Source organism: Anas platyrhynchos, chromosome 20, assembly GCF_047663525.1.
Source record: "Anas platyrhynchos isolate ZD024472 breed Pekin duck chromosome 20, IASCAAS_PekinDuck_T2T, whole genome shotgun sequence".
Classification (NCBI taxonomy): Eukaryota; Metazoa; Chordata; class Aves; order Anseriformes; family Anatidae; genus Anas; species Anas platyrhynchos.
In genome coordinates, this window is record NC_092606.1 from 7,942,824 (window position 1) to 7,958,325 (window position 15,502).

Below are 15,502 nucleotides of genomic sequence, written 5' to 3' on the forward strand. Positions count from 1 at the left end.
CATATAAATCAGGAATAAGAAAAGGGGCAAGTGAGTTTCAGTCCGTGAAGCATTATCCCTGCAATTTCTTCATCAATTTTCATGAATGATCAGCCCCCACAGAGGAAAAACAACCCAACTTTAGACACTCAAATGATGTGTAATCTTTAGATGTAGTTTCAACCCCTACAGACAGGGAATAAATGGAGACAGAAGATACAGGAGCTTATGTTAGTTTCCCAATGGGCTTAATCAACATGCAAGTTGCTGTTGAGAAAGGCAGAATACAAACTTCTGACACTGAGCTAATTCTACGTGTCAGGCAAAAGATACCTTAAGTGTTCTGTAAAGCCCCTTTAAAGCAAGTGACAAGACCCATGTTGCTTCCACTGCCTCAGCATAACTGCTGTCCATGCTGGTTTGCAAAAGGTGCGTGGATATAAGAACAAAGTGCTGGAGATATTGTCTCAGCTGGGTCTGGGAATCGCTGCCTTCTTGTCCACATTTCTGAATCAACTGGTAGTCTTTCACTACAAGAAAGGAAAGACAGAATTCATTAGGTTCATCTTAAAATGTTATGAAGTCATCTCTTACCAGTCCATATTAGTAAGCTGAGACGCAAACACAACCCACATGTGAAGTGCATACTAATAAGGAGTCGTATTAACAAGACTGAAATATTAACATATTAACATTATTAACAAGAACCACCTCTCTGCTTTGCTGTGGCAAAATTATGGCCTTGTTCAGAAATTATTTCAAATTAATCGAACAGTTAAGAAAATATTTTTATCTAAATAGAATAGATACCTTCTTGCAACAGTTGATTGCCTGCACGTACCCGAACACACACAGCTCAGTATACAAATCAGCTGGTGTCCTATTTTACAATTACTATGGGGAAAATTCTGACCTGCAATTGATATGATGAAATAAAATGTGCTGATAATTACTGCTCAAGGTATCAATTAAAAAAAACCTATATATTAAAAAAAATAATAAAAAAAATCAATCTTTTACATTCAAATCTTTCCTTAGTATCAAAACGCAGCTTAGTTTGTTGGGTTTTCCAAGTGTCTTTTAAACAACTTCAATAGTTAAATTTGGACAACCTTTGCTTTATTAACTTCACAATATTAGGTCATGAATGCCAAAGTTGAAAACTCTTGCTCCTATGAATCCAACTGATTTGCTGTACATTAAACATTTAGCTCGACAGAACCATTTAACAAGGTGAAGCATAGAAAGAAAATTCTTTCTGGTACAATGACCCAGGAAGCCGCATCTAGAGTTTGTCTGTTTGGTGGTTGTCATTATTCTTTTATTTTAAAAAAGCCTCTAGACACTGTAATAGCCAAAAGAGCCCATTGATGCATCCTAGAATGGTCTATACTAGAACACCCAGACACTTTCCCTGGAGTACACATTATTTCATGTCGCCTAACTCTTGACTTATTTTGTCTCAAATTTTAGGGTTATCAAACTGTTTTGAAAAATTCTTCCAGACTGGAGGAAAGCAGAGCTCCTGACACTTTATAGAAGATGTGATTAAGTTGGGCCTATCTTCATGGCATTCTTACAGCACCAGAAAAGAACAGCCAAGGTGGCTTTGCTTCACATGGAAACAATAAGTAATGAGCATGCTTTTGTTTGCTTTTAGTCTTCATTTGCTAGTAGGTAGCACACCTTGCTGACAGTGGAAACAGGCACTTCATAAAAACTCAGTATTTTGGGAGCAACAAAATGGACTATCCCATACATATTCAGGTTCTGAGTAGCTTGCCTTCATATAGCAGCACTTAACTACACAAAGGGAGCACGTTCATTTTTAAGATTTGCAATTGTTTTAAAACATTAAGCACATGTTTACGAGTGATAAAAGTAACAAGCAAACCTCAAAACAGAAATAGTTGCTTAATCAAAGGCCTATTTCTGAAATTACTCAACTAATAAAATGGTTGACAGTTTCCTAAAGCCTCTCCTGAATAAAAACTAATATCAGAGTTTTAAAAAGAAGAGAAATTTCCATAATCTTTACTGCAGAAGTGTCACAATTTAGCGTAAACTATGAGCAGAAAACCAGGTGACTCAATAATAGAAGTCAAACTCTGCAGACCTGCATGAAGTGTTGTATTTCAAACATGCTTTTGGGTATTCAAGAAAGTGCAAGGAAATACTCTGTAATCCTTTAATAAGATAAGAATGTCACAGAACCTGTTTTCCTCTTTCGGGTTTTGATGTCTACAACAACTGCCCTGTTTTTCTCAGTGAAATGTTTCAGGATGATCACGTTATGAGGCTCGTTAGCATTATCCATGTACACAGAACGAGTCCCCATGCACAGCACCTGAAATTGTAACAAAAGATTCAGTTATGATTTGGAATACTTATTTAAAAATATACTGCCAACTTTTATGTTGGCTTATACTTGGTGTTGTATTTTTTAGCTGAACAATCTGCTTGCTGCCAGATATTTGCTGATCATAGAATCATAGAATCATGATCTTTGGAAAACAGCAGTTAATTTCTACAAAGAAATGGCTACGACAAATAACTTAATCCTGCACAGGCAATATATCAGAGTTACAACTATCAAGAATGAGATTATTCATTTCACTTGTACAAAAAGCCCTTTTTGATATTCAAATGTACTAAGCTGGTTTTCTCAATGTAGTTTAAAGCAGAACTCAAGGAAACACGAAGCAAAACCAGCTACGTTATTCTTCGTTAGACAAACATCAATTGTGCGCAAGTGGAAAGATGTGAGCTCTGACATGCACCGTGTTTTAATGGTTTATAATGGATGTCTCCAATTGATAAGATCTGTAGTGTTAGAAACAAACCTAAACACTCTAACCAATTTTGTTTCCTTTACTATCGATAGGCCACTTACCTCAGGAAACCCAACCAGCACCAATAAAGTGAAGATATTGGTGTGCTTTAGCTGGAAGGGCAGCTGCTTAATGCAATGGTCAGTGAAAGCAGCGATCACATTATGCCACTGCGCAGAAGAGTTCAAAGATCGGAGAATATCTGCCATGGAGCTTGCCCAGTCCAGACCTACACGACTGGAAAGCAAGAGCAGTCTGTATTAGGAGGGCTGACTACACACTTACCTGAAACTATTTTTCCTCAAGACACCACACCACTGTTGATCTGTCAGAGCTGCAGCTTTCATATCGTTAATACCAGCGTGCTTATCCAAATATTTGAGGCTTTCATGTCAGCTGACACATTCTCTTTTGTTTTTCATCATTACAGCATAAATACTATTCTATTTTTGTTAAAAGGTTTACAGTCCCAAGTCAAAGTTTGAATAAATGCTGTCACCTTGAAGTCCTAATTTTAGTTTAGAGCTCGAGATTTTTTTCTTTGCACAACAGCAAGTGGTCTATTTCCCACACATATGACTACCTACTTTCTCTCTGTGGGCTACAATCTCTAGAGAGATTGGCCTCCTTGCTCTAAAATGAGTCTGAGAAACTCCTTTCTCTCAAATGATCCTCTGGATATTTTGCCTTTTACATGCTTTTATATTCATTTATGAACCTTCCCCATAAAACACAGCTACAACAAGAATGAATACTGTCATATTTAACAGGCAGAATATTAATCTTAGAATGCTTAAGAGCTTTCTCAAGATCTTCAAAATGGAACATATTCCCTGCCCCTCCTGTTTCCAGTGCTATTTTACTATACAAAATCTCTGTCTCTAATACTCTTACATAAAAAGGCCAGATCCAGAACTCAGCACTTGTGACAGCTACCACATGACACTCCTCTTTCCCAAGTCACAGAAGGAGTATCTAATTTAAAATGAGAGAATTAACATCTAAAAAATAAAAAAAATAAAAAATAAAAAATAAAAAAGGAGGACTATCTTGTTTCCCCTAGAACTTCCAAAACCTTGCTTTCACCATAACATGCTATGTACATAAGCACATGAAGTTAAGCCATTCTTCAACAGACAGCCTTCTTTTGGAAGGAAATTAAAATATTCTGACTGCAACAAGGGCTGCAGATGCTATGCCCTTCCCATGATCAAGATGTAGGTTTAACTGACTTTCTGTTAAAAAAAAACAACTGTATGCATGAGGCAAGCATGAAAGAAAATTAGTGCTAGTCATCAGAGAGCAACTAATAGGTTTAAATTTAAAAGCACCTGTCTAAACACACAGCTCCGAGACTGAAGAGAAGATGAGTTGTCTTCCAGCCTTCTGGCATTGTAGACCCATCTCCCGCAGCAAACAAATTATGTTTGGCTGAAAGGACTTTAGCCACTGCAGCATCCACTTCTGCAGGCATAAGTCTCAGGATTAACTGGCCCAGAAGTCCCAGTGTTAAATGGTAAGTTTCATTTAGGTGGCCAGCATTTGAGATGACAACCTGAAACATCAGTGGAAGTATCTGTTCCAGGTTAATCAGAGACATTGTAGAGCCCTATGGAAAAACAAAACAAAACAAAACAACTCAGTAAGGCAGGGAAAGAAAACAAGATTTTTAGTCAAAGTCATAGCACTTACAAAACCTTCTGTTCTAATGCTCCTTCCAATGGGACAAAAGGACATGAGAAACTAGGTTTCAATACAAATACACATTGTCATAAAACTGCAAATCAAACATCTGTACACAGCTTTCTTACATCAGGACCTTCCATATGAGAAATGTTCTATCAAACTGAATGAAGGCACAGTATAAACTGTGTTTAGTAGTAACACCTGACGTGTAAATCTAAGGTGATGCTTTAAAGTTTGCAGGTGTTGAACACTTACGGTAAGCTTCTAAATTCTAGTTCCCTTCCCTCTCTCCCCACACAGGAACAAGGCTTACATTCCTTAGTAATGCAAAACTGTTTAAGACATTCTGACATTTGCATTTTGCTACACGTAAGCAAATAAAGCCCATTTCCCACAACAATTTATTTGCTATTAATTTTATTCATGTTATTTGTAATACCTAGCAAACTACAAGGATAGAAAGTAAAAAGAACTGACTGATTTGAAAGGTGGTAACATAGCAGCCAGCAATCCTAAAATCCTCTTCTGAGAGCATTCAGCAAAAACTTGTTCCTGGCTAGGTATTAAAACCTTCTCTGCTTGCTTCTGGGCTGAATCCTCTGAAGTGCAGTCATCTGCTTTTTAAATTAAAGCAAAAGAAGAAAATCCGACAAAATGACATTAAAATAAAAGAAGACAGCGATATTTTTTTTTTTATGGTTAAAAAACTGCAAGGATGATTTTTGTCCGATTTTTTATTAAGAAAAAAAAGATAAATCTTTATAAAAGTTAATAGCATATCAGGTAAAGATATTTTCTTACACCGTTTATTTAAATGTGTATACAGGACAGCACTATGTACAGATCTGCTTTCTTATCCTAATTCTAACAAGACTAGTCTTTAATAGAATAAGGCACCTATCTTCTGGTTCTGAGTATGTAAGACTACACAAGTATTGTGTTAGATCAGCAGGAAGTATCGTCTCCCAGCATGAATATACATCGCTGTAATTCTACTCTGATTTCTAGAATCCTTTAAACAGATTGCAAGGTAGCAGTTGTTCAAAGAGCTATGCTTGGCAGGTTTTTACAAAGCAAACAGCTCACTTGCATTAAAGACACTTGCAAATACACAAAAATGGGTTAGAAATAAAGAAATACAGCTGTTTTCTTTGCATACGGACAGATATTCCTGTGATAGGGAAAATGAGAAATAATCTCTTACCTGTTGGAGAAGCATTATCATCCACAGACAAGTCTGATTCTTGTCTCAGAACAGCTTTCTTTGCTAAGACAGCGCTATGATTGCTTTCACTTCCTTGTTTTTGTACTTTATCTTCTGCAGGAGACTGGATTTCATTGTGAGTGTCTCTTTTCCCCTAAAATAAAACAAAGATACTGAAAGATTAAAACAAAATTTAATACTTGCAGAAACAGCCATGAAAAGAGAAAACAAGAAATCTGCTCTCAACAAACATCTTTCCTAGAATACCAAAACCTTTCACTGGTTAGCAATTTCTTCACATACACATGTCTCAAGCTCCCATACAGTGAACATATATTTTTCTATTTTGTTTGTATGTATGCATAAAGTTATCCTGTCATAGCTTTACACACCATACAAAACCATAGAAGATCTTTTTTCATACCTAAGCAGTGCTAACAACTGGGGGAACCACTACCTGTTCAGAAATTATGTCCTTTGCCCCTTCCCTCCAAAATTTTTGAGAATCAAAGTTGCCTACGAGAACATAAAGTGATGCCTTAGTCTCTGACCAGTTGGATTTAATTAAAAACAAACCAATCACCCTCCCCTTGCCTCCCAACTTTTACCTACAATTAAAATCATTGTTATCCATCATTTTGGCTACATTTTCGCAATAGGACATTTAAGTTTCTGAAGATGACACAGCTAATTGGTATCAGGGGTCTGCGTATAATGGGTACTTACGTTGCAGTGCATATAAGAGCCTACACTTGGTTTCTCATCTTTTCCCTTCACTTCTTTATCACCAACACAGCTTTTTGGAGCACCATCTGTGGGAGGACTGACTGAAACAGTGTCATTCTCTGAGAAGGATTCACCTTCTGGTAACATGCAGAGGAGAGCTAAATTTTTCAGACCTGAAAGCAAAAAAGTTACAAAAGCTGTTTAGCTTTTGAGTGGCAAGATAGCCAAAAAGCAGAACTGAAACATATTGAGAGAGAACTGCAAACTTCCCCTCACACTATTTTTTTTTTGTTAATATTGTTGAGTACAACTCCATCAGAAAGGTGTTCCCCACCATGTTCACTTAATTGTGTAGTTCAATTAAGTGCTTCTGTGATGAACAGGTAGTGACATTTTTTGTCTGCCAACAGGGCAGAAGTCCTAATTAATTTTAAAAAGTATCAGGGATACCTCCCAGCAGTGTGAATTATGAGGGTTGACTTATCTTCATTTTAATCTTCTGACCACTTAAATATTTATACAATAAAATTAAACCGCATATTAAAAACAGATGAAATAATGAGTATGCATAAGTCTTTGCTGGTGGTGGTATTTCAGCAGTACTAGTGCTGTTCAAAAAATGCCAATAAATTTGAGTATCACATTTTGATACATTCATCATAGGTCTCTATTTTATCACCCTATTTTCTCTAAGTAGGTCTCAGTTCACAGAAATCCTCATTTCCAGGCAAAGCGGTATCATCCCCAGCAACTTATCACAAATAAAGTTAAAAAAATTCTTGCCAATAGATAAGGAACAAGAACCATTTTGCACCAAGCTATTTGCTTTCCTTTGAGCCCTTCAATTGTCAGTAACACATTAGTAACAGAACATGAAGCTCTATTGATCCATTTACAACATTCATGATGGGAAGGAAGAAAAAAAAAAAAAGAAAAAGAAAAATTACCAAAGAGTTGCCAAGCTGTCTTCAGCATTTATGTAAGCAGCACATTAATTTTCTCAAGCACCCTATTTTCCATGTCTCCAATGACCCCGAATGATACTTGTTCTACATAAACAATTATTTTCAGTGAAGTACACAGTAGCTTCCCCTTTCCTTTGGAAACTTCAAAGTGAGTAATCACAGACTTTTCTGACACTTGCTAGAAGCCATTGTTTCACTGAAGGAGGAGCTGACTCACCTTTTCCGTGCTGTGCTTTCATCAAACAATCTCCAATGAGCTGTATGCACTGATGTTGTAGAACTCTGGCATGACTGAGGACCTGTGAATCTAGTTTTTCTCCTTCTACTTCCTCCCCATTTGCCAGATCTGCACTGTAGAGAGTCAAAGCTGCAAACAACAGCCAGGAATAGTTGTGGACATATGGTTGGATGAGCCTCTGTCGATCACTGATTCGAATAGTCACCATTGGATACACTGTGATGCTGTGAGTGGGCAAGTGACTGAAAGAAGAAGGTAAGAAGGTATATAATTCTGAAATGCAGCCACATTCCTGACAACCAATGTAGTTAGTAACATAAGATACCTTTACGTGAAACTATGAAAAACCCAACTCATTCCACAGTTTCAAACTGTAGACCTTCAAGAGCTGTACACTGTCAGCCCCTCACTGACATCAGTAATGCTCATTTAACAGAGCTCGTACTGTGCTGCGAACTCCTGCTCTAGAAATAAAATTTGTGAACATCTTCGGTCAAACGTTGAAATCTATCTCGTCTAACCACAGCACTGTATGCACTCCTTCCATCCTATCATTCAGGGTGTACAATCCTCCCTCTGCACCTTACACAGCCATGGCTAGAAAACAGTCACAATTAAGTTACTTCAGAACTTGGGGCACATTTGCAAATTACAGAATTTTTCGCTGAACTGGTCCTACATTTGCTAACTTTCCCCTAAGGACAGCTATTAGATGTTCTGATGTCAGACACAACCTTGTAGGATGTGATATGAGAATGACTGACTGTATTTAGTTGCTAATTATCACTTTTCTGGCAAGTAAAGTGGAAGGGAAAAAAAAAAAGTCACATTTAATACCTGTCAGAGTATTTCTTTGCAGAGTAACATCCATAGCAAAGGTCAAAGTCATCGCACACATTGCAGTTCATTCGCCGACCTATGATGACCCCTTGGCAGTGATCACAGGCATATTCCATGTTAACCATTTCATGGTCATCCTCATGTCCCTCAGGTTTAACTCCACCTGTAAAGAAAGATTTTACAATTCCGCTGAAAACCTTTGTTGATAAAGGATCTTTCTTAATTTCAACTTTACATTCAGATTAGGAAAAGAAAAGCCTAACATTTCTAAAATATCCGAGAAGAATCTTTGACTTTATATGTAATTTAGAAGATACTATTTTGCCTTCAACTATAGGGTATTGAGGGAGTCTTTTAAAAGATTCTTACCAAGAAAACAAGTTTTGCATAAATCCATGTCATTGCACTGCAGACAGCGGTAGCGATGCCATGGTGCGATTTCATCACAGCCATCACAGGATATGTCCACATTTAACAGGTCACAATAACGGGCGACAAACATATGCATCTAGAGGAATACATGGACATAATTTACTTGAGCATTATTTTCTGAGAGAGCGCTTTCTAGACAGAAAGCAGAACGCTCCCCCTGCTGAAAAAGGATGGGGATCTTTTAATCATTTTAGACTTTTGAAGGCCTACAGGGAGCCAGGGATCCAACTCATGAAAAATTAGTTAAGCCAGATGCCTTTCTCTCCTTTATGCTTTTAAAAGTCTCCTATTTACCCCTTCTGCAGATAAATAAGCAAATCATGAGGTCACCTTTCTCTGCTTCTCTGGGTCAGCTTGAGCTATCTTTTCATACCAGGTCTCAAACATTACATCCTGACATTCATCCATCCACTCACAGTTTTGCTTGTAGTCTGCAATTTCATCTTCTTCACTCCACTGACTAAAAGAAAAGCAAGCTCAAAATTAAGTTTGAATGCAATTAGGCTCCCTTCTAATATAACTAGATATAACTAGGGATACCTTTAAAAAAAAAAAGAAGTGCTATAATATACTAATAAAAACAAAACTGTAAGAACTTGTTCACTTGGTTAATAACTGACCACATAGACACCACCACCTTGCCTCTGTGACAAGTTCTTACATATATATGCAGAGCATAATGCCAAAATCAGAAAAATCCACGTTTACAAAACTGCTTTTGGTAATGCTGGCAAAGCAGGTGAGAAGTTTTAAAAGCTTCTTGGCCTTTACATTTGCTCAGATGTAGGATATACAAGCACTATAAAAATATAACATGCAGCTGCTAAAAACATTTTATATTTATCAAGAGGAGAAACAGCATTATATATGTCCTTGTACACGGCCAAACAAGTGAAGTGTTCCAGCAGTAATCATATTAAAGACAAGATGTTTTTAGCACCAGTAAGTATTTGATTTTTTTTTCAGTATTAAGCACTTGAATACTGGCCAGGTTTTGCCGTATTTGTTAATAGTTAAACCTTTTACTTCTTGCTCCAACACAGTTCATGACTCTTTCTTGGTAAAAATGGCATCAATAGTTAGTACCATGTGAAGGTTGCATTGTTCCTGACTCACCAAATCACACTATCATGAATACTTATGTTTTCTTGTGATGTTGTCATCAGAAGCTGGGGTAACTGAATCTCAACAAAGAAGGAAAGATCACTTGGTTCCCAACTCATATCCAAAAGATGAAGGAGAGTTGTCTGCACACATGACAAGGCAGGAAGTAATGATCTAAAAACCAAAAAACAAAACAAAAAATAGCATGTTATGAGGATTAAAAGGGGTTCAATTACTATCCACTGAGTTCCAAGGTTTACTACACATTAAAATGACTATGTGGCAGAACCTCAAGTTTACTAATGCACAAACTTATACAATTTAACAAGAAGCACAGCCAAGACATTTTGAAATAAAGATTGAATAAACTCCTATGGACTGAGTTGATATTACGCTATAGCCTAAGCATTAGCAAGAGGATCTGTCTTATCTGCAGTACATTTCCTCAATACCCGTAGGGACTTGTTCTCTTTGAAAATGTTTGCCATTTCCAGTTGAAACTGGTCAAAGGATTTGGAAGTTATGAGTAGAGAAATTGGTGCAATATTTATAAAATCCTCATTCCTCTAGGACACCTAGCTATAAATCCCAACAATTCTAATCAGAATATTACTAAAACATAAGTTTTAAAGGTAGAGCATGGCTGCAGAACTGTTTCTCATTGCAATACTCTTGCCAAAGTGTTTTGCAATAAATTTGCTATTTCTAGTATGTCATTACTAAGCTTCAGAAACATATGGCAGAATCGTATCTACAAAATGCCATACTAAGAAGTTTTAACACTGATAAACGTATTGCTCTTTCATAGTTTTAATAAAAATGTAATTTAGCATTCTGGACCACAAGATCAAGATTCCTTATTTAGTTGTGTAGGTAATGCAAAGTATAATCAAACTTCATTGAACATTAAACAATAACAAATGAGAAGGGAAGGGGTGAGGAAGAAAAGAGAAAAAAAAAATCTCACATTACTTAGGCAATCAAAGTGCTTATACCTGTCATTAATGGTACTAAATCCCTTCACAGAGTTTACCAGGAACAAAACAAGCTGATAGTAGGACTCTCGAATCTCTTTGTGTAGCTCAGCACCACAGCCTTCCAAGTTTCCAAAGTAGCTAGAAATTAAAGAGTCAGTTTAGTAGTCTAAAATTCACTGTCACATCTTATATAAAATGCTTTGTGCAACTTCTACCAGTGGGCAATATTTTCATCACTTGCTGCAAGTGGAAAAGATGTTAACTTGTTTAAAATGTAGTCTGTCACTTTCAAAGGAAAGTAAAAGAACCCTGTACTAGGAACCAGAAAAATAGGTTAAATTACTCCAGCTTTACTGGATGAGAAAGAAGCCAATCAACAATTAGACAAAAATTTACACTAAAGCAATAACCAGACCCTACAATCTTTCTGAGCTTGCAGGTTGAATTGTAAAGGTGTGTGCATGTAGGCATCCACGCTGTGATTCAGCTGCATGATACCTAATGGCTTGAATAGGTCCAACTGAGTCCCACTTGAAAATAATAATTACTTTTCTTAGTTAAGCATGCAAAATATGCACAGTAGCCTAAAAGCTAATCTTCATGTCACATTTTAATTATCCATATGAATAATAAGCAACAACATTTTACCATTTTGAGCTTTCATGACTGGGAGAACACAAGGCTCAAATAAATAGTATTAGACAAATTATTTTCTAATAATTACTTACTTTGTAAAATCTTTCTGACAGGCTAGAAGTTCTAAGAGAAAAAGTACACAGGATGGATGAAAACAGTGTGGCCGCCCAAGTGAGTCTAGGCACTGGTGGATTGTCTTGAGCACTTCCATGATACTCTGCCCTTGGGATTTTCTCAAAGCAAGAACCTTTAAAACGCTATGAGCAAAAACAAAACAAACAAAGAATGAATGAGGACTTCAAAATACCTTACTTAAAGTAATGCCCCAAAAAATCATAATTGAAGAGATTAGTATCTAAATTTTCAATTGTATTTCAGCAACCTTAAATTACAGCAGTGATTTATTACAAAAGTATTCACTTTAACAACAGTTGGAATGAACAAGAAAGCTTCAGATAGAATCCAGCATCTCCTGCACCAATCTAAGTTTTAGAGACTGTAATAGACGCTGGAGGTTTTGTTCTCCATTTACATTCTCAGAATACCAGGTAATTTAAGGAAAGGTACAACTAGCCTAGAATTTGTTATCAATGATTTCTAGAACTGATATACCATGTCTTCCCTGTTTGTAGATAGGAAGCAAAATGCCGCTGAACATAGATTTCAGGAAGGAAGACAAGAAACAACCAGATACTGTTTTTCACATTCTGAAGATCTACATGATAAAAAGGAACCAACAGAAATAATATTCTCTACAAGGTTTTACATGGATGGAAACAACTGAGGTTTGAAACATAAATCTGAAAACTGAAAGTACAAATTGTTTTTCGATGCCATCTTGCAACTAAAACACGTTTTATTCCATCTGAAGAGGTCTGAAGACAAGTTTCAGTATCTTATAATTGGCAGCATTTTCAATTTGCTTACCTTTCATGGGAAAGTGATTGATCCTTAATAAAGTCTAATATGTTTTTCAATATGGGATATTTCTCCTTCACAGTAGGCACTGGTCTTGGCTCTTCAATTGATCTAAAAGACAGCAGCCTTAGTCTTCCACGGCTGAACTGAGATTTTCGTGTAGGAGTGGAAGGAGGTGATGATACATCTTCTTGCTGTGAAGTTGCATTTTCAGCAGGCTTGCTATGAAATGCAGATGCTTCTTCTGTTTGGAGAGGGGCTAGAACTTGTTTAGTCTTTGTATCAGATTGTGTTATTTGCCCCCTCTCTATTGAAACAGGATGAGTTACTCTACTGGAAGACAACGAGGGTGCTGCCTGGAAGTCTGTTTCCACAACAGAACCTATTCTTTGGCATTTATCACTGACAATATCTTGGACTTCCGAACTGTCTGAAGAACTTTTCGTCTTTGCTCTCACAGGCAAAAAATTCAGTAACAAAAGGCTCTTCTGCATACAAAGTTTTGCTGCAGGATAAAAATTAAAAGAGTTAAACTCATGACAGCAGAGCACCAAACTTCCTATCTTTTGCTTAGGACAAAAGCCGTTTATCTTGTTCCTTCTCAGCCAAAAGAGACTGAAAATACTGTTTTTCTTATTACATTGATCGTGATTTTATCAGATATGCAATTCTAGATTTCAAATGCCTTGAATAATCACATTGAACCACACAAAGCATATAGTGGTCAATGAGAACCCATTTTATTCTAATAACAATCAGCTGCTACTCTAACAGCAATTATTTGTGGTAATGAGTATCTCCAAAAATAGACGAATATAAGTTCAGAACTAGGGGACCCAAGCGATGGGGCACACCCTGAAGAATTTTCTCACATATTATTCTCTGCAAAGAACAGCAAAACACAATCTCAGATAGTTCATATAACATACACTAGTTTCTCTCTTAAGGAATTAAGAAGTAAACCATGTCACTAACTCACCTTTCACAGGAAAAATAGTGACTGAGATTTACAAGGTAATGCTCTACTAAACCACATGGAATGCTTACACAAATGGAAAAGCACCACTTACCAAGAGTTTCTGGGTTCACCTCACTTGCTTCTGTGTTCTGCTTCTCCTCAGTATCATTTCCCCTAGCCATCAGGGATTTCTGTTTCATTTCCAACTGTAGACAGGACGTTAAAATAGTTAAAATATGACTCTCCCTTTATATCTATACAGCAAGGCAGTAAGAAGATTGCATTGTAATAAAGGAATTTAACTTTTGGGAGCAGATGACAGTATTTATTATTCCCTAGCACAGAAAAAAAAAATAACAGTGTAAAAGAGCAGTACCTAAGCTGGCAGAGCAGGTAACATAGCCTTGTACCAAGATGCTCACTGCTTGTTGGCTGTGAACCTTCCCTGTCATGTGCCTGGATGTGCATCCTCTGCCCTATAAGAAAAAGGCTTCCCTACTACCCCTACCGCTCAGGAAAAAATGTACAGCTAGTCATGAGATAAGATCCTCCAAAAGCATCAAGTCATCTAACTAGAGAACACTGTCAGATGTCATTGTCACTGGAGCCTCACCTACTATGTAAGTGGACTGCAAATAGAATGCAATCATCACCTGTCATGTAACAGGTACGGTGCTATTACTCATCTTAACGTGCATCTGCACTCATCGTATCACCAGCCTATATTCATGCTGCAGGGAATTCTTGCAGGCAAGAAAGAGGAAGGAAGAGGTCCCAAGTGACTCAAACAGTTAAATCAGCCAGCCTATGGCTGATGGGCTCACAAGAGCAGCAGCAGCAAAGTGGGCCATAGACTGAATTAGCTGTTCTCAAAGGCCACAAAGTTGTTAACATTTAGAATTTCCTGCAGACTTCTGAAATTTAAGTGAAGTTTGGCTCTCTGCAGCTGCAGGTGGTGACGCAGACACCTCTCACCAGGTTGTGAGCTGATGACACCAGCTCTTGACATGAGCCTTATGTTTTAAAGGAAAATTATGTGCAAAGAACACATCCTGAACTACAGCCAGTTACTTGCTTGTCAAAGAAGCAATTATTCCCTTTCCTGTTAGTGCTGCAGAACTGAGGGAATGATGTTTAAGACAGATCTCTAAGCTATACCTCAGAAGAACTCCCAACTGCTATGCAATAATATTCCTAATTAACAACACACATTCCCACTGAAAAATAACACAGATATAACTGATTTTGAGTCCAGTTCAGTCCTAAATGCTCATGATCAAACATCTGGGGCTGCAGAAAGGAGGGGAGTGTAAGAAAGCATTTCAATGTTTAGTTCAAAGTTTAGAAGTGAATACATACTTTTCCTAAGTGAAAATATTTGACCTAGAATCACTGATGGAAAACATGGCTCCACACGACTCCTTAACAGTGCATTGTAATATATTAAGGTAAACGACATCAAGAGATAGCCTCCTGAGCGATCTTACCATCCATATTCTAATTGAATCAGCCAGGGAATATACTTGTGCAAACTCATCGCTCAAAGGCACCTTGCCTCCACTGTTGACTGGAAATGAGAGAAAGAAGAGTCCTGTTTATTTACAGCTCCATTTTTACACAACTTGACTACTTAACTAAAAAATTATGCTAGAGCCTTTGTCTCTTAGTCAATACTTGGAATTATGCCTGTAAGAAAAATAGGGAATAAGAACCGCCAACTTTCCTGAGCCTTGAATACATTAACTGCACCACGACAGAGCTATTTGCAAAGTTAAATTATGAATCTCTCTCATCTCCTCCAAAATTGATGCCTGCAGTCACGGAAAATAAAAACTTCTCCCTATACATGCAAATATTACTAATGCAAACTGATATCAGAACAATCAAAACTGCTTAGTATTAACTTAAAGCTCTACAGATATATTTAGTTATCTTTTTTTTCCTTTTCTTTTATGCTATCGGTTTCTAGAATAGACTTTCAAAATCAATTTACAGAAATTAAATACAT

General features: G+C 37.0%; 1 protein-coding gene across 2 annotated transcripts in view; it reads right to left on the minus strand.

Moving 5' to 3' along the window:
* The window catches only part of ZZEF1 (zinc finger ZZ-type and EF-hand domain containing 1), a 59,997-nt gene that overhangs the window by 15,688 nt on the left and 28,807 nt on the right, over nt 1-15,502 (minus strand). Inside the window, exons 27-43 of one of the 2 annotated variants that reach the window (XM_027445920.3) lie at nt 14,982-15,061; nt 13,607-13,700; nt 12,546-13,041; nt 11,711-11,875; nt 11,001-11,120; nt 10,018-10,179; nt 9,232-9,361; nt 8,839-8,977; nt 8,467-8,632; nt 7,609-7,871; nt 6,427-6,599; nt 5,701-5,854; nt 4,974-5,110; nt 4,142-4,419; nt 2,873-3,047; nt 2,194-2,326; nt 313-509 (exon numbers count right to left, since the gene is read on the minus strand). In XM_027445920.3, the coding sequence (XP_027301721.3) occupies nt 313-509; nt 2,194-2,326; nt 2,873-3,047; nt 4,142-4,419; nt 4,974-5,110; nt 5,701-5,854; nt 6,427-6,599; nt 7,609-7,871; nt 8,467-8,632; nt 8,839-8,977; nt 9,232-9,361; nt 10,018-10,179; nt 11,001-11,120; nt 11,711-11,875; nt 12,546-13,041; nt 13,607-13,700; nt 14,982-15,061 (3,062 nt within the window). Of the gene's footprint in view, nt 1-312; nt 510-2,193; nt 2,327-2,872; nt 3,048-4,141; nt 4,420-4,973; nt 5,114-5,700; nt 5,855-6,426; nt 6,600-7,608; nt 7,872-8,466; nt 8,633-8,838; nt 8,978-9,231; nt 9,362-10,017; nt 10,180-11,000; nt 11,121-11,710; nt 11,876-12,545; nt 13,042-13,606; nt 13,701-14,981; nt 15,062-15,502 lie in introns of both variants that reach the window. The other variant, XM_027445919.3, reaches the window with a different exon arrangement.